The sequence below is a fragment of the Phaethon lepturus genome, unplaced genomic scaffold, assembly GCF_000687285.1.
Source record: "Phaethon lepturus isolate BGI_N335 unplaced genomic scaffold, ASM68728v1 scaffold10456, whole genome shotgun sequence".
Lineage (NCBI taxonomy): Eukaryota > Metazoa > Chordata > Aves > Phaethontiformes > Phaethontidae > Phaethon > Phaethon lepturus.
The window spans coordinates 10,375-29,731 of NW_010544095.1; the positions used below are offsets into that span (position 1 = coordinate 10,375).

Consider the following 19,357-nt stretch of genomic DNA (forward strand, 5'->3'; position numbering starts at 1 on the left):
AATTAAAAAAAACCCAACCAACCAAACCAACCCTGTATGAAATTACCCATTGCATCTCTTAATCTCTCACGTTCCTCCCCCCCTTTTTTTTTTTATTTAATTAAGTGAGGTAAGGACAGTTTTACAGTACAAAGGTGGGCCAAAGAGAGTGTGTTTGGGGGTGGATGAGATGAGGCAGTGTGGCATGCAGGCCAGAAGCCCTTTGGACACTGGATCCAAAGTATAGGAAAATGTTTGGCTCATTGCTTTCCTTGAGGTTGCCATAGCTTAAGTGACTCTAATCTCAATTGTTGTAAGCTGTAGAGAGAAAAGTTATCTGTAAATTGCTTAGAATTCTGAGTTGTCTCAAGTACTGGGCTGGGTACTAACCCATAAATATGTTTCTTTCTGTCATGGTTTACGTGTTTTCTGTTGTTCCAGCTTCATTTCCAGTTTTATTTAGAAGTGCTAAAAAGGCCTTTTTCTTCTGTCTGGAAGGATGATGATGAGACTTTTAGGTTTTTAAACTATGGCAGCAACTGGAAATGTTTTGAGAAAGGTATAGCTAAGTGCAATGTGATAATATTGAGGAGGGAGAAAAAGTAGGGGAGGGAGAGCATATGACAAAACTCTTGGTTCATTTTAGAGGGTGGGTTGGTTTGTTTGTTTGTTTGAAAAGCTCTAAAACTAGAACATACACATTCTTATTACAAAATATTAGTTTCCATAGAAGGGCTCTAAACTCAGTCCCTGGGACCTTCCACGCCCTCTGTCCTTTTGAAGTTCTTAGCAAAATTGCTTCTATTACAAAAAAGAAAAGCACCAGGGGATGCAAGTCTTTCTTTTCAAAGATATTTACCTTTACAATCTATATTACTGTTGCTTTAGCATCATGATTGAAAGTTTAAAAATCCGTCAGCAACCCCCAATCCCAAGCTTCAGTGACAATGCTGACTCAACAATAACAGACTCCATGCCATTTGCATGCTCTTTGGCCTCCAGTGGAATTTTATCCATGCCCAGAAACTAAAAAAATAAAATCCCACAATCTATTGTAGAGGACAACTGATCTAGAAATCATACTACAAGCATATATTACTTTTTTATTTTCCCCCTTAAGAAAAGGAAAACCTATATAAACACCAACTTTTTCCCTCTTTTCAGATACTAACGTTTGAGACCAAGAATCCAACGGAGCTGGCTGAGCGCTTACGATCTGTGTGTGGAAACCAGAGCAATGCTTATGCTCGACTGCTGGAGTACCGACTAAATGCTTTGCGTGGACTCTGGAATGCCCAGCGCCAGTTAGCCTTGGAGGAGCAGCATGACCGAGAGAGCTCGGGGGATGAAGAAGCGTTGGCCTTGCTCAAGCGTCAAGGCTTGTTACAGCAGCCTGAACAGGCACCGTTTACTTCACGAATGGGGCTTCTATTGGTCTTTCCCCTCATTCAGTCTCAAAGTAGAACAGACCCTTCTCTCTGTAACATAACTGCTGAGGTGCTATTGAATTGCCTTCGAGACTGCCAGCCTCTGAGTTTGACTAAGGAACCAGCTGACTGTCTCAATGGGATAGAGTCTTTGCTGTGCTCCTGGCTGGAAGACACTTCTGCGTCAGGCCAACAAATTCCATATAAGCAAAAAGAAAATGCTGCTGCCGCCCTAGTTGCCTTGGCTTGTGCAAGGTAAGGAAATGGTACTGAAATGATGTGTTGTGGTTGATATCGCTAGTAAGTGGTTCTATTTAAACATAAGAATAAAAAATGATGTGACCACACTGTTACTACTAATTTTTGGTTTACATTAGTGTTTTGCTTTCTAATATTTAAATATTGGTTTGGAAAGGGTGAAACTGATAAGCCAAGCATGTATTTTTTGCATGTGTTTAGCATACGTAAAAACAGAAGGTTCTAGGTTAGAAATGCCTCTTGTGCATATTGCTGCTTGTACTGCAGTGATCTGTTCCTAGGAATGGTTCCAAATGTATTTATCATGGAGGAAAGTTGTCTCACTTTTCCCTTTGTACTGCCCCTTTAATCCTGTAGCTTATGCGTCTTCATTTGGCTGTAGAAGGCATTACTGCCAAGTTTCAGGGCAATTAATTTCAGATTTCACTGTTGCCTATGAAACATCTGGAGGCATTTTTTCATTTCATTGCCAGTGAAGAGTTCAACCAGTGTAGACTGAACTATCCTGTGCCCTGCATGGGTTTAGCACAGCATCATGTGATTGAGGACAAAATGGCCATAATAGCTTTTAATAAAAACTTAGTCTTTTTAGGGGATGGGGCTTGGAGAGAGGGGGATTAGTATACAAAACTTAGCATCTGCAAAGCCATATGAACGTGGGTCTAAAGTCACTAGTTGCCTTTTGAAAATCTTGGCTTTAATGTTTCTCAGATTGCGGTCTTGTCTGTCAAGTTTAACTCTGATTTAAGATGCTGAAGTTCTCGGGAGATGTCATGATTTGCTTTAGAAAAAGGTTTATTCAAATGAAAAACACTTTCTAGTGTACTTGTTCTAATGAAGTCAATAAGAAATCTACTTTATGGGGCAAACTCTTCTGCACTGTCAACTGCTTTATCTAAAAGGCAATATATCTGACCATAGCTCAGATAAATTGGATTTGATAAAGACGACCTAATTTTTTTTTTTTTCCAGATGTCAATTTTCAGGAAGTATGGGATGTTCTTTTGCAGCTGAATTTGTAAAAGAGCTAAATTTCAAAGGAAGGTTGATCTTGTATTTTCCTTGCAAATCTGTCTTGAATTGCTTACAGAGTTGTAATATCCTGACATGCTTTGTTCACCTATGAAAGCCTTGTATTTTTCCTTTAAATATATGTGATGCTTTGGGTACCATTATGAAGAAAAAGCCTTCAAAATGAGACTATTATTGAGATTCCTAGTTGCAATCTTGGGTGCTTCATATTACTAAGAATAAAACAGGGTGAATATTGCTTTAAATAATTAATTGAGGTGCTTTGAAGTATTCAGTGTCAATTTTCTCCAGGCTGAGGTTTGTTGGTGAAAGCATACAGCTGAAAACGATGGGGGGGAAAAAACAGGGTTTGGGGTGTGGAGGAGGAGATGCTGTTAGAAAGTTAAGGAGCTAAGACTGACTGTGTGTGACAGAAAGCAAAAGGCTGTACTCAGCAGAGCGCATGGAAAGGATTTCTTCAATTGATCACTCTTCAGCTTCTGAAGAAATCAATTCATAACTGACTATTATCATGTCTAAGATGCAGTCAAGGTTCTTCTATTCCACTAGACTGTTATGCCTGGCAGTAAAGCCACCACATCTTCCTTCCAATACCCCGACCTTTCAAATAGAAACTGTAAAACATATTTTTCTAAGAACCTCTATATCTCTGTATTTCTACAAAAACCAGGCATTTTCCACTACATTGACATAGCAATTTCGTAGGTTCTTCAAAAAAAGTATTCAGCATATGAGTGAACAGGAATTATAATTAGAGTTACAAACTCCATCTGTTTGTAAATACCACAATAAAATTTTAAAGCAACACACTTTTAGGCAAGATTAGAAACAACTTCTACTTTGGTTTAATTTTGTTTTCAGAAGTAGCTAGCCCTTGTATACACTTAAAAGCGTCACTTCAGAAGGGGAAAAGCTTCCAAATTTGTGTTTGGAAGCAAAAATAATCAGACTCTTGGTAATAAATTAATTTGGTCTTTTCTATTTTAGTCAAGAGAGCCATCTCTAGCTATGTCTGCAGCAGCTCTTACTAATACTTTGGCTCAGCCCCAGGAAGACCCGCAGATTGTATTTGAAGATCTAAATATGATTAATCAGCTACAAGAAATATTGAAAGTAGCTGTCTGTAATAGATGCAAGATTGAGGTATTTTATCATGTGCCTAGATTGCCTTTACTGTACATGTTGTTTATGACACAGCCCGTGGTTGCTGCTCTCCCTACCTGCATGGTGCTTCATCCTCTTCCAAAAAGATAGTGTGATTTAGGCTGGCAGTTTGCCAGCTTCTTCCTTTATGTTACCCTCTCTTCCTCTTTTCACTTCTTCCACAAAAGAATAAAAATAATCCAGAAAAGAAATGCAAATCGGAAGAGAAGCCTGATGGACATATCTTGGATATTCTCTCTTTGTGGTACTGGATAGTATATTCTGCATAGATGCTGTTGTCTGTGTGTATTAAGTCTTGTTTCAGTAGACCTCTTTAATTCATGTTTTTCTTATCCTTTTAGAGGGTCGCTGAAAACCTTTGTTCATACAGTGCATCTATTACAGAAACAGACTGATCTAGGATCCTTGCCTGTGGCCGATGTATTATACAGGTTTGTACTGACTTTTTGAATTGTAGCACTTTTACATCAGCGCTGGAAATGTGTAAGTGCATTTACAGATAAATGTCTTCAAATGTAATTAAAAGGCTTTAGAGTTATTGAAAGCTCTAGGAAAGATTGAAATTTAGGCAATTGCAGAAGGAAGACATTAGAAAGTAAAATCTAAAAGGATCTACTAGTTGTTTTTTAAGTGTTTTTATTTTTTTAATGAAATATTAATGATTCCTTTAAGTGGCTTATAAACTCTGACAAAGAATAACTACTTAAAATATATCTTCATCTTAACTTTTGATTTAGGTAGTTTTTGCTATCGCTTTTCTCTATGCATCTTATTTTATTTTCTGCTTGAAGGTTGTTGCTTTTGGAGGGAGGACCTGGATCACCCTCTTGTTTGCTCGGAGGAAAGCATATAGTGTCTTGGGGCTTTGAAGACATGTTACCTGCACCTGATGCCAACAGTAGTTCCAACAGTGAAAATAAAGGTGAATTATTTCATGACTGTCAGCATTAGCAGGGGAGGACAAGATGCTTTTAGTGGTGATAATTGTTTAAAAATTAATGTAAAGCTTAGAGTTGGAAAGGACTTGTCCTTTTCTGTTGGAAGTAATGTAAAAGCAAGTACAATAAGTATCAAGTAACTGAAAGCTGAAGGGTTTAGAAGGACCATCTGTAGAGAGAACAGGGCATCACAGGAGTGTCTCGAAGCCTGATATGTAATGAGGGGGAGGGCAGGAGCTGTCTGCGCACTTTGTTGTCTTAGTCTGTACGTTAAAAACTGAAGTTTTGAAAACATGGACCTAATTTACAGGAGTGCTAAATTGTTTACGTTGTTTGGTTTGTCATACCTATTCTCATTAAGTTAACCTAGCTACATATGTAAATTATTTGTTTGCTTTTTTAAAGTTGATTCGGGGATCAGATAGCTTCTTAATTTTAATATGAAACAGGATAATTTTTTCTAAATCTTAAGTCTGGTGTGTTAATGATTAGTATGGCATGTATTTTTTTAATTACAAGGTAATGGGGCTCAGAAAACACTGCTTTTTGCTTGCAGATGCTACTTTAAGTTGTCTAGTAATCAGGTTGTAGGAAACAATCAAAAGCAATAGATACAGTGACCCTCTCTGACTTCAGTGGGAATTTTGCAGAGAGGTCAAACTGAGTTTGGATATTATCCACTTGTTAGTCTTGCAGTAAGCATAATTTATTTGTGCTGTGCAGTTATCACTGTATTCCATAGCTAGCTATCATTGGCAGAGCATGTTTATTTTTAGAAGTACAAGTTCATTGCGCCTTTTTTTTCCCCATTCTACTTTTGTTTCAGTCCAATCTGTTTTGTATGTTATTTTCTTAAGCTTTCTTTTATATTTCTTTCCCTGAATTAATTCTCAGTTTTTATTGCTTTGTTTGCTTACTACTTTTGCTCTAAATAGGAGAATAAGAGTTTACATTGCTTTAGTAATATTAGTTCAAGCTTTGATGACATCTCATTAAGTTTAATGCAAGCCATGGGAATTTACAAATATGAGTTGTCCTTTTAGGCTATCTGCAAATTTATTGGAAACCTCTACATCTTGAAGAGGTTTTCTTGCTATGAGAGTGACTATAGATTTCCACCCCACCCCCCCACCCCCAGCTGACTGTTCAGATTCTGTGAACTTAGATAGGTTGACTGCACTGGTTTATTGACACCCCTGTTACGAGGCTTTGCCTTGTGTATCCCATCTTGATTGTTAATAATTACTACTTTGTGAGTGACAAAGCTGTGTTAGAAATACATTTTGTCTTAATTTAACAGTGCTCAGAGGTGGAAGGGTCTGCTTACTAGCTTTAAGAGAAGTAGAGTTGTGCCAAAAATTAGATCAAGGCTCAGTATTAGTTTATTCCTTCCTCACAAACATTATGTTATACCAGCCATCCTGAGCAGAAAGGCTTGCGTAATCATAAGGCTTGCTTGTATTTTATCTTGCTGGCAGTTCTAAGTTCTGAACACTATTACCTGTTGCAAGAGCAGGAGAGAATAGTCTTCTGCTCCTTTGCGTTATTATGAAGGCATTTAATAGAAAATACTCAAGTTGTTTTATATTTAAGCAAATTAATTTTCCACTTGAAATGAGTTTGACTGAATATTCCTGTGTCCTAAGCATGGCTGGGTATGCTAGTCTAGTTCCTACTGTATTTATAGTTTCAAGCAGTGTGTAGAGAAAGCAAGTTCAAACTTGCTGGTGTTTTTGTTTTACAGCAGCTTGGGCCATAATACCCAAAGACAGGTCTTTTAACACTGAAATGAGAACACAACGTAGGAAAATTAAATTATTCAGAAATGGATCATGTACATTTGAATCGTGAAAAAACAGTGCTAATGTCATTTATTATCTCAAAAGAGAAGCTGAGTGACTAGCACCTAATTCTTGTTAAGTTTAGCCGGCAACAGCGGGAGATTTAGATAGCCCTAGTATTCATGTAAGTGAGTTAGGCATAATCTGGGCACCTCTGTAAGGCTTGGAAGAAATGTAAAGAAACTGCTGTAGAAAGAATGGACTTTGACTATGTTACGGTAGCTCTTAGAACACTGAATAATAAATTCAGTATTAAAAAAAATGGTTCTGACCTGTCGGTAATGACCTGTCATGAGCATCTGCTGGTTTTCAGTTGCTGTGGTAGCTACCACAGAGTGTAATGACCATGGAGAATTTCCAGTTTTGTGTGTTACAGAGGAGGTCTCTGCTCTATTCTTTCTTCCCGATTCAGATGCAGACTTAGGGCGCTGTCTTGCAGCAGATGGGCTCTATCTTTATACAACTAATTCAGTGGGCAGAGGAATAAGCAAATTAGGATCTGGATTACATGGTACTTTGCGGTAAGTGACAGTTGAATATTTGCTATTCTGCAGACCTGCTGAAAAAAAAAAATTAGTGTTTTGGTAAACCTCTCAGATGTTAGGTGTAACATAATAGAGGATATTATGTATTTTCATTTAATGCTGTTTTAATGTTTAATTTTCTCATCTGAAATTCTTCTTGAGTGTGTTCTCTCTAGAATTGTAGAATAATTTGGGCTGAAAGGGACCTCTGGAGGCCATTTAGTTCAACCTCCTGCAAAGAGGTATACTAACAGAATAGCTACTATTTTAGATTTTATTTTTTTAATGTATATAAAGTTTGATTTAACTTTGAGAGGGATATGCTATAGACTAGTTTTGTGACCTTTTTATTTATAGTTGTACAATTGCTGAATTTGTAAGTGTATGTTTTCTAATTATGTCATTCACTATATAAATGATTAGTGCAGATATGACTCACTGTACCTTCTTTCTGCTTTATTGCTTGGAAGTCGTGAGGCTTCTTATGCTTTAAGTGTTTTACAACAGAAATTGCTGCCTTCTGCTGACTTGGAATTTAAGTTCAGCCAAAGTTCAAAACTGCGGTTGTGAGTTGTTCTTAGAAAAACAAAAAAATAGGACAGGGTTTTAAAGAGTTTTAATATACTGCTTTTTTTGCCAGAGGTTTTGTGTACTGCCGTAATGAGGAGCTGGAGACTGGGTGGGTTGCTTTTGGCAATGGCAAACTTCTTCATCGGCCTGTCTCTTTTGATAATAAGCCTCACTCCCTTTTCCAGGTTGTGGATCAGCATACCCTTCAGGTAAAAGGACCAGTTCATTGCAGAGTTGTAGTAGAGTTAGAAAATGTTCTTGATTAATCACAGTAATTTCTGGATTTAATTAGTTTTGTCCTTGAAGTTTCTTCTTTTTACTTTGTGAAACTGCCTGTTTATAAACGCCTATTGAAAGCATTGCATGCTAGAACTTGTAAGGTATGTTATAGATACTACTGTTTCCATGTGTTTGTGTGTGTGTATACATATGTGTGTATATACACATATATGTATATGCATATACAGACTGTACTGTATTATGATAGTATTGTAAGAGCTAGACTGTAGTATGGTCACGTTATAAAACAATCAAACACTAGCAAAATGGACTTAGACTAAAATGGAAAACATACTCTTCCTGAACAGCTCATTATTCTGCTAGTTAATAAAATTCAGATGTTGTTTCTGATCTAATTGTGTTTTGTAGATAAACAACTGTCATCCTTTGTAAAAAATGGATTGTTTGTTTACTTTGGGTTTTTTCCTGCCATGGTTTTAAGGATGGATATGCCCATTTATGTCCAGTGTGTTCCCTGAAACTGAGAATTTTGGATTCCCCTTTTCTTCCAAAGTTTCAAGTAATGTTTCAGAGAAGTTGCAGAAAGTAGATAACTTTTCCTTACGGTACCTTGCGTATGCTCTCAGCCATTGGAGAGGAGATGATCCTTTTAATTTTAGTTGTGTTAAATGTTTAGACATATAAACTGTTTGTATGCAGTAGATCCATTTTGCAAACATTATAGAATAGCTGTTCATAACAAGTAAATGTGATAGTACTATTATGTCCAATAATAAGCCTCTTATGGACTAACTGTGCTTGATCTTTATTTATTTATTTTTAAGTACACTGTTAATACCCATAAGAACAGACTTCAAAATAAGAACTGTTAAGATGCTCTCCTTCTCGTAGGTATGTCAAATAATCCCAATGCCAGTAAATCACTTCCCAGTTGGCAGTACTATGACTACCGTGCATCTTTCTTCAGATGGTACATATTTCTACTGGATTTGGTCTCCTGCAAGCCTCAATGAAAAAACACCAAAAGGCCATTCTGTCTTTATGGATATTTTTGAACTTATAGTAAGAAAATTATATGTTTCCTGTGACTCTGGAGTTGGTAGCATGACTACTGCTTAATTAAATATCGGCATTTTTCATATCCACATATTAGGTTTGAATATTGATATGTGTAATCTGAATAGCTGTTTGTAATATGTTTTTAAAAGAACTTTTAACAAAATAGAAGGTGTTTTGCTCAATTCTGTCTTCAGAGGACGTACGACTCTCATACCCCATACATTAATTGGCTTGTAATGGAAAACATATTTTATTATAATTAGCAATTAAGTTTTATGTGGGGACAGTAATTCAATGTATTAGGATTTAAAGCATTGTTTACTGTGGATCTGTTTCATTGTGTTAAAAGCCAGTCAGGTCCCACAAGTTACAAATACAATTGTTTTGTCTACAGTGCATTTTATAGCCTACAGGTTTTTTATGTTGTATGACAATCATTGGTTTTAGTGTAAAAACAAATGTATTTCAAAATATTGAGTCTAGAGAAGTTTATCGGTAGTTTGAATTCCCTTTTCTCTCAGTGGCTTGTATATGTGTATGTATATATGTGTATATATGTGCATGCTTTAATAACATGTCCCCTGACGATACTGGTCTAAGAAAATAATTGCTTACACTTTTTGGCTGGCAAATGATTTAAAGGCCTCTTTTTACAAAACTTCCCAGTGAAACATCATTACATCATAGAGGGAGGCTAAATACTTTTAGGTAGAGTTCCATAAATAAACTTAAGATTAAGACAAGCAGCTCTGTCTTTGAGGACAGACAAAATAGAACACGCTATATTGAACCACAAAGTCACAAACAAAACAAATACTCATCTGTCTAGCTTTTATAACTCTTTTTGGTAAGAAATTCTGCCAGCAGGGTTTAAGTTTGTATCTCTGCCTCATATTTTATTGTTCACTGTTCAGTTAAGGTAATCTGTCTCCTACAGATTTCAGTATCTAAAAGTATTTTTTTCACCATTTTAATAGGTTGAAAATGGCGTATGTATAGCAAATCCTCTACAGGAACGAATTATATTAATGAGAAAAGAGGGTGAATCTGCAAAGAGTATAAACGAGATGCTTCTGAGTAGGCTGTCTAGGTATAGAGCCTCCCCGTCAGCAACACTGGCTGCTCTCACTGGCTCTACAATCTCCAATACATTGAAAGAGGACCAAGCAGGTCAGAAGAGGTTTTACTGATTCTCAGTAATTTTTCATGCTTTGTTTCTTACCACATGTGGTATCAGTTCTAGAAATAACTAATCTCTTAGGACATATACAAGGAAAAAGAGTACCATTTTTTTTCCAAGATAAGTGTTTGAAATGTATATGCGGTATCTGATTAATGGTTGAATTACAAGTTCTTTTGCTAAATTAAGCATTGATTGTGAGAAAAGTTTTAAGAATGAAAAACAGGAAGAATATTTGTAGCACCCTTTTTTTTCCCCCATGTATTCAATTATAGGACTGGTTTGTGCCACATATGATCACACTGATAATTGCATTTCTCTGCTGGCAGTTCAACTGGGCTTCTAATTGTTATGTAAAAATGGACTGCAGTTTAGAAAACGAAACTATTGCTTCACAAGTAGGTTGAATATTGTAAATTGGAGGTAATTTGCACAATGTTTGGGTATTCTTTTATGAGCTTGCTGAAGCTACCCAAGTTAATAAGGGAATCTTGATTGGACAGCGTTGATGGCTTTCAGGATGATCTGGAGCTTTGTAAGATTTGTCTTAAGATTTTATTCAGTTTATCCTGAATTGCTTCTCTTTTTCTTTCATACGTACATGAATTTTCTTTCTTCAATTTTAAACAGTTAAAGGTATTTCCATAAAAATAAATTATACAGGAAATAATTATGCTTATGGGGAAATTGGCAAAGAGTTATTTTATGAAGAGCTATTTTAATGGCTGTGTTTTGCCATTTAGCAACTAGAGTGCTACAGAAGAAGTGGTTATTCTGGGATAACTCTTTACTCGGCGCTCAGAAGGGTGTTGATCAGCTGTGGCAGGAGCTGGATTATTATGACTCTCTACATTTTGTGTGGAGCAGTAGAACTTAATATAGTAAACGCATCATGAATCTCAAATGATCTCTATGTTAAAAGATTATTTGGTTCTAAAATACTGCTTTCAATATGTTTACCACAATATGATTCTTAAAACAGTTTTGTTTAAATTTTAGGCTCCTAATTTTCCTGGTTTGGAAACTATTGCTGTCTGTTCTCTTTAGTTCATTAACCTCTGAAACTCTGTGTCCTTCTGGGGATTGATGCTGAGTGGGTGGGATTATGAGGCAACGCCTGTATACAGCTTCTCATAGCAACTTCTAAACACTGCAAAATGTAGCTTAAATGAATTCCATATTGATTTATTTGAAACCCTAAATAGAAATTTGCCTTGTTTGCTGCCTGTTACTGTGAGTTTTTAACGTTATGAGGAAATAAATGTTCATGTTGTATTTTTCTGTTTAATATTTCAGCTGCAAACACTAGCTGTGGGCTGCCGCTGAAATTGTTAAGGAAGACTCCGATATACACGTGTGGAACGTACTTGGTGATGTTGGTCCCACCTCCAGGTGGATCAGGCAGTTCTGCAACACGCTCACTCTTTGGAGGAACAAGTGCTTTGTCATCTTTAAAAAGTAAGTCGGGTACATTTGCGGAAGATTTTAAGTCCTTGGTTTTCTGAAATACAATAAACTCCTCAGAAATTTATTGGAGATTTTTTTCTATGTAGTTCTTGCTTCAAGCTTGGTGTTCAATATTTCGGATGGGCAGTTCACAAGCCGAGCTGATCTCATTGATGCTGCAGGAAGTTCACTTGGACGTGGTGCTCTAGTTCCAGGACTTGGTAAGTAGTAGATCTCTTTTCTGGGAATATTTCAGAACTAAATGTATCCAACCCTTAGGTTCTAAATAATCTATCTGAATTTTAATTTGCAGTAAACAACTCTACAGTTGGTGGGGTTTCATGTCTATGGTGAAATTCTGTAAATTTAACATTTTTGAAAGTTCAGAATTCCATGAAGGAATTTCCAGTATCTTGCTTTTGCAGTTTCAGCTGCACACAAGCTCAGGAAAAGTGTTTTCTGTAACAGAAAAGAATCTTGAAAAAAGCCTGATTTTTATACCCTGCTTATGCTGTAAGGTGTGACAAAGTTCTGAGTATCTTATCTCTCTACTGGAAGACAGATAAATGCATCTTAGCCGGAAAGACGCTGTAGATATTTCTGAGTTCCCTATCACTTTATGACTGAAACTTCGAGTATTTTCTTCAGGACCGTTTTTTTTTTTTGGTTTTTTGTTTTGTTTTTTTTTTTTTTTTAAAATCTGCTTGGTATAATAAAGTAATCTTTTGAACAGTGTCCATGCTACTTAAACACTGCGTATCATTGCTGGTGTTTTAATAAGCAATGTTTTTATGTTGCCTAAGAAATAATGTATTTCTTAACATTTGAGATAAATAGTTTTAAATAATATTCTAAAAGCTAGTATGTGTGGATAGGTATAATTGTATATTAACCTGTTAGCTGCTGTTACTGGAATTTTACCTCAGTCATTTGAAACATACAGACAAATAGGTTATTTTTGAAGCATGGTAAATGTCCCTATCATAGAACAGTCGTGTCTCTAATCTACTCATCCCTTTCCTTTTACTGTTTTGGACCTGCTTGTGTTTATAGGCTTTAAGCTTTTCAGGAGATGAGTCTCTAAGCTTAAAATTTTTTTAACAGTTGCACCGTGCAAACTGTCAGTTTTATTGAAGCCATTATGTTTTTACCACAGGGCCTTTAAAAGAAGTTCTAAGGTCCTTAATTGTCAATAGCTCTAGTAAAATAAATTTGAAACTTTTTCCTCTCTACTTTTTCTAGGAGTTCCTAGTATCTGATGCCAGCCTCAACTATTTTTAGTTTATGCAGTATGTGATGAGTTTGTGGAGGAATGATATATGTTATGTACTCATATTTACAAATATTGACCACTGGAGTATTTACCTGAAAGGGATGCTGTTGTACACTTATGTGAAACGTCAAAAGGGATGACCATTTGCTTCATTCCTTTGTTAAGAAATTTCCTTTTAATGTTTTTTATTCCAATGTATTGTTACTGATTTGCTGTCATGTGACAGAGTACTTTTAAAGCAAATAATTCGGATTTATATCTGCTATAAAAATACTTTAGTCTGGTTTTCTAACAAACATGATAAAATTTAATGTGCAAAATATTTTCCTTTTCTTAGGTGCCTGTTATGATACTATGAATAACATGATATGGACATGCTCTAATGATTATATTGATCAGTGGTGTAACCCTGGGAACCAGGCATTCCACGGTGTCTGTCAGAGACTGGGCGTGAGTCATGTCATTACAGAGCCCAAAGGTGAGGTAAACCTACAAGTCATCATTTTAGACAAACTGGAAGTGAAATGTGTGATTATCATAGAATAAATATACAGAAACTACCTTCCGAAACTTTCTACTGAAAGTTGAGTTCCTTCTTGAAAAGTTGTTTGTAAATACTGGTCATGGCTTATGTTTAAGAAAGGAAAAAGCAAAAAGTGAGGCATGTTTGGCAGTTTCCAAATTCTTGCTGCCTATAGCACATTAAAAAAGCGATGTGGGTAATTCTTCTGTTTACCATGTGGGCGAGTGTCCTGAATTTAGAGGAGATGACGATGATATATAGCATTTTAGGAGTAAATGCTGATGCTATAGACTGTGTTTGTAGACAGCGTTTGACCTGCTTTTCTTCTAGGGGATGCCACAACCACAAACGAGGTTATTAACCAGTTACTGCACCATGTTGGTGCCATGTGTATCCACCAACTCAACTTACTTGCAGCCAGCAACAATCTTCCCATAACAAATTTTTTGGGCAAACAACATCCAATTGAAGCACATCATCTCAGCAGTATTTGTGACATTATGGAGAAAGCTATGGTGAATGGAGATACTTGTATAATACGCTGCATCCTTGTTGTCTTTCAGGTACAAGAGCATCGTAAAAGTACCACACAATAAACGATAAAGGGAAAAAAAGTTGTTTTAGAATACAGGAAACCACTTGATTTTATGAGTTCTTAATTTTTTCTCCATTGCATTCAATTTAATGGAGATTGACCTAGCAGGGGCTTTGTAGTATCTTATGCACCATTTAAGAGTCCTAATTTAAATGTAATTTCCACCTTTACAGATTAAAATAAAATCCAGAGAGGATACTTCCTTGTTTCTTCTCCCCCCACCCCAAGGAGATAGAAAAGAGGAAGGGCTTCTCTTGTTGCTAAACTACTAGCCCAAATTTTGAAATCCAAAGTCAGTTTCTGACTCTGAGATTTCTAGTGACCTAGACAAATAGTTTTAGAAACTGACTGCAGAAAATGAGCTAATGTGAACAATGTTTAAGTTTTTAATATTGCTGTGTTTAATTTTTCTTAGGTGGTTTTTAAATTTTTCTTCAGCCCACAAACTGAAAGAAACAGAGATATCGTTAGAAGGTCCGGCCTATTACTTTGGCAGTTACTGATGGCACCGAGGGACCAGATTTGCTCTGAAATTCAGAAGGAGGTTTGCCTAGCTATTAGGTAAATATCTGTTTTGTCAAATTAAAACTAACTTAAATTTTAGATTATTTGAAAATGTTGGAACAGATTAACATTCAAATTGTATTCAGCAGTTAGATTTTTAAATTAATATGATAAAATTTAGGTCGACATGGTATGATAAAATTACAGTGAGTTTGGCATGATGACAGTGAAATAACAGATAGTAATTACTTCCATGCTTCTTTTCATTTGTTGCTTTTTATTGGCTCTCTTTAGAGGTTTTGAAACGTTTATTATAATATAGCTGCTAAACAAGTGAAGTTTTCTGCATTTCATTGATGGCTAGAATGACTTCCATCTTTAGTTTGTATAGTTTATTGATGTTCTGGAGTAGGCAAAGCTAATGTTGTCAGCTGTTATACCAGTGTTTCGGGTGACAATACTGAAATTCTCCTAAACAAAAGGAATGTAAGGGGAAGCAGAATGAATAATACTTGAGGAATGCTGTAAGATTGAAGGCCCAGGGAGAAACGTGGGCAGGGTAGTAAGACTGTCTTGAGAAAGTCAGGTTTATATTTAGAAAACAGGAATCTTTTGGTAGAAGGCTGGACATTATGTCTCTGGGTTGGTATGGCAGGTCATCAAACACTTAAACAGGATGGTTGCTTTAGCTCCATCTCGTATTAGCTACTGCATCTCTTGAACCTGATGCTGTGTAAATTCCTTTCTCCATCTTGTCAAAATAGCAGAATGACTAAGTACAGGGAAGTGAGCAAAAAGTGTGACTGTGTATCACAAGAACGAGATAAAGTAAATCTCAAGGACAAGTAATGCTGTCTCAAATGTCCTAAGTACAAATATAATCTGCTTTCTAGTGGAAGTACTCCAAAGGTTGAGAACAAAACCTTCTGAAGATCAACCTGCATTTTTTTTTGTGTGAATCGCGACATTCCAAATTTCAGTGGCTTTATGCAACTCTGTGAGTGAAGAAGAATGGCGTATCTTTAGTATGATTATCTAGCATTTTCAGGGTCTTGCTTTTTGACAGGGAAAAGCGTATCCTGTCAATTGTATGGACAGCTGCTGCATTTTTCCCTTGATTAATTCTATATCCTCCAATGACTTGTACAAAAATCAGAGGTGGAGATTAGGTAATATGTCCTTCCTCCTGTTTTCTCATTGAGGGATTCTGATACCAATGGAGACCTCAAACTTAGCTTGCAGTGTATGATAACTTTTCCTGATGTTTGTATCACAAGTTGGTCAGCATGAGCCGGAGGGAGGGAAGCTGCAATAATCTCTGCTCTCAGTGTGAAGCTGAAAAACATACCAGTTTTCTTCTCCATGAGAGTGTTATTTAAAAAGAAAAGGGAAAAGGAAAAGAAAAAGTCTGCATAATAGTTTCGACACTTCAGACAGTCACGAAGTACACCTTTTAAGTTATTGTGATCTTCTATCTTGATGTGGGAATTCATGTAGAAAGGACAAAGTTCATCGCAAGTTAGAGGGAAAAATACTTCCACAAGGTCTATTTATGCATAGCTGTGGTGTTTCTGAAATGCTAGTTCTAGAATCTTCTGTTTAGATTAAACTAAAACTTCTATGAGGAGCCAGTCTCTAAGAAGTATAAAACTGTAACAGTAGGGACTTCTTGATTACTGCCTCTTGCATTTCATTGTTCTTATCACAGATAAGCCACAGCTCTTACCCCACCACCAGAGTTGTTTGTGTTGTTCTCTAAGCCCTCATCCATATTTTTTTTTTCCTGACATATGTCTGTTTCTTGAAAAAATGATTGTGCTGTCATATATACAAGTGATTAATGTGGAGTTTCTCAGAGGGAAGCAAATAGCTCTTGAAGAAGCTTTGGGACCTAAACAATAAAATACAGCTGATTACAAGACATTTCTGGAGAAAGCAGCTGCTTATTTTACAACTAACATAAATGTTAAAATATGGAGCATGCCTTTCTAAGTTAGAATGACTATGTAATAGGTTCTTCCAAATGTTAATGTCAGATAGTAATCTGAGATTCTGTGATGCCATTTTTCACATGTCTATTGAAATTATTTTGTTAATTTTTAAATACCTTAAGTAATACATGGTTTTATTTTTTCTTTAGCTCTGGTTTAAATATCCTGTATCCTGGAGAAGCAGAAATCAATAATTTATTGAAGTTGGTCTTAACTGAAGGTGAGAATGTCTTACTAACATGCGAAAGTGTGTTTTTCCTAATTGAAAACAAAAAGGGAAAATACTTCTCAACCTCTGGAGGGAGAGCAGGTCAGAATATTGAGTACTATTCTGCTTTAAACCCATCTTATTCTAGGAAATAACAATGCTTCAAATTCTGAAGCTGCCTTCTGAATGGCTACATGGTCAAGCGTATGTAAGTTGTAGATAAGGAAAATTTGTCTCAATCGGGCAGCTGCTTGAAATTGAAAAGGATTAAAATTCTCTTTTGTCACTATTAGTAATGTTTCTGTGTAGGTTGCATTTTAGACCATCTAGATAGCAGTTAGTGTTACCCATGGCAATTACACAGTAACCGCACGTAATTTTAATCCTTAGTGAAAGAGTAATAATCTACTTGCATTCACAATGAAATAGGAGTCTGGACTTAAAAGCAGCTGATGCACAGTAACTTGTTACTTCATAGGAACGTGTTCATGTGTCAAAGTCTTTGGAATTTGAAAGAGTGCTGTGTGCAGAGTAAGTTTTAAGAGTCTGTAATATCAACAGGGAATCAGGTTACACTGTAAATACAATAATTTCTGAGAAGTAGTGTATATTAAGCAAGGTATCTGAGGAAATAAAATTAATTCTGTAAAATGCTGTTTTGCAAAAGTTTTTGCGTTCCATTTTAGGAGAGAGAAATAGCGGTCTTTCTCAACTTCGTGACGTTATCCTGACTAATTTAGCTGAACAACTTCAGAACAACAGATTTGGAAGTGAAGATGATGATCATTACAGGTAAAATGCAACAATATGCTCCCCCTCCTCCCTGTTTATAATGTATGTTTCTGTTATTTGCTTTAGGTAAACTTGCATAAAATTCTGCTGAAATTGCTTATTATCTTACTAGCAGCGTGACCTGAAATACTATCTTTGTGTCCATGGTGGGTAGGATGTCATTAGGACAAGGGAGAGAGAGGTTTGACGTTTTAGGGGAAATTTTGGAGACTTCTGTACACAAACTTAGGTTTGGGTTCCTGCTACTTACCATGCATATGGTAAATGTGGATGGTAATTCATAAGTACTATATTATTGGGTGACTTTTCAGCAGTCAATCTCACGTACCTGTTCAAGTTGGGAGGAGACTTTTTTTAGGAGTCATTAGAAGTCATAGATTTATATCAGTGCAGTACAGGAAATCACTGATAATTTGGTGCATAGATTGTTGTTAAACATTTCAGGCTTGGTTTTGTTTGTGTCTCAGTTTCTGAAGTTGAACAGATACTTGTTTTGGTTTCACATAATTGGTGATACAGCTTGCAGAGACTTTTGAGATGAGCTGTACAAAATATGCCATAATTAGACTATTAACATTTTACATCTTTCTTGCATCTTTTGAAGACTAAATGATGAGCTGTTGCACTACATTCTCAAGATTGTTGTCCGAGAATCTTGTGTCTTAATCACCAAGTGCCAAACTGTATCTAAAGAGGATTTTCAAAGGCTTCTTTCAACTGTGCCTGTAAGTAAAATGTATTTTGATGAAAGCGTATTTGCCTTTGGCTTCTCTTCCTTCTTAAATCCATCCTTTTCATTGAGTATATAGAGGTGAAACTTTTACAGCTGTGTGTCTTAACAAATACAGGAAAAGAATGTCTTTTATGCTGTGCAGGGAAGGAAGAAGCAATTTCTTAGAGCAAAGTAAATCTTACGGTAATGCTAAAACAGGTTTATATGTGGATCTATTTTCCAATTGTTCTTTTAGCTGTGTCGATTTAAAGGAAGTTTGTGTATCTCAGTCTTAAAAGCATTACAACAATTTAAAAACAAAATAAACTCTTTCTACAGTTCTGTATAATGATTCATAGAAACAGAAAGGCTTATCACTTACAGACAAAAATGAGTGAAAGGTGACATTATTTAATGGTAAATGTACACATAGATGTTCTCAGCAGGATCAGCTACCTGATCTGGCTGATGGCAAAGGCAGGTGAGCTTGCATGCAAACACTGGGGAGGGGACAGGAAGTCAGGGGCTGTGCTGCAGGAGGATGGGAAAGGAGTAGTAACGTGGAACCATCACCTTCAGGAATGTGAATTAAATTTAGCGCTATGGTTGCATTATCTTTTAAGAATTAACTAGCGTTACAGTGCTTGAATATTGCTATAATGTTATTTGAATAAAATGGTACTGCTTCTTTATATGTCTTGGAAGTTATTTCACAAAATTCAGGGTTTTGTAACCAGTTTCTTCTCTTAAATATGTATTAAAAAGCTTGTGTTAAATCAGCATGAAAATACTGTTCAAGGGATATAATTTTTTGCTTTTGCGTGTCGTCTTCCTCAACTTTTTTCTCTTTTATATTTCAAAATACAAGGGTTGCCTGAATCAAGGTTGATTAAAGGGTTTAGATAATGTAAAGTGTACTTATTTATGTTAAAGGCTGCATCTTCGTGTTTGCGGTATCTGATGGCTGTGCAGAACCACCTCCTCAGTAACACTATTTTGATTAAACCTGATGAAAATGATGACAGTGACAGCTCCTTGCAGGGAGAGACATTGAAGGTACAGGTAAACACCAAGTTTTATTCTAGTATGGCTCTCTACAGT

General features: G+C 36.2%; 1 protein-coding gene across 1 annotated transcript in view; it reads left to right on the plus strand.

Annotated features, from left to right (window-relative positions):
• Positions 1 to 1,398: 1,398 nt before the first annotated feature.
• HECTD4 (HECT domain containing E3 ubiquitin protein ligase 4) overlaps positions 1,399 to 19,357 on the plus strand; it is a 62,909-nt gene continuing 44,950 nt past the window's right edge. The window contains exons 1-16 of the mRNA XM_010288555.1: positions 1,399 to 1,661; positions 4,202 to 4,291; positions 4,652 to 4,782; positions 7,052 to 7,160; positions 7,804 to 7,942; positions 8,865 to 9,035; positions 10,010 to 10,202; positions 11,509 to 11,670; positions 11,766 to 11,879; positions 13,269 to 13,409; positions 13,785 to 14,017; positions 14,465 to 14,610; positions 16,694 to 16,764; positions 17,439 to 17,544; positions 18,149 to 18,269; positions 19,190 to 19,318. Coding sequence (XP_010286857.1) covers positions 1,399 to 1,661; positions 4,202 to 4,291; positions 4,652 to 4,782; positions 7,052 to 7,160; positions 7,804 to 7,942; positions 8,865 to 9,035; positions 10,010 to 10,202; positions 11,509 to 11,670; positions 11,766 to 11,879; positions 13,269 to 13,409; positions 13,785 to 14,017; positions 14,465 to 14,610; positions 16,694 to 16,764; positions 17,439 to 17,544; positions 18,149 to 18,269; positions 19,190 to 19,318 — 2,319 coding nt within the window. The remainder of the gene's footprint in view (positions 1,662 to 4,201; positions 4,292 to 4,651; positions 4,783 to 7,051; positions 7,161 to 7,803; positions 7,943 to 8,864; positions 9,036 to 10,009; positions 10,203 to 11,508; positions 11,671 to 11,765; positions 11,880 to 13,268; positions 13,410 to 13,784; positions 14,018 to 14,464; positions 14,611 to 16,693; positions 16,765 to 17,438; positions 17,545 to 18,148; positions 18,270 to 19,189; positions 19,319 to 19,357) is intronic.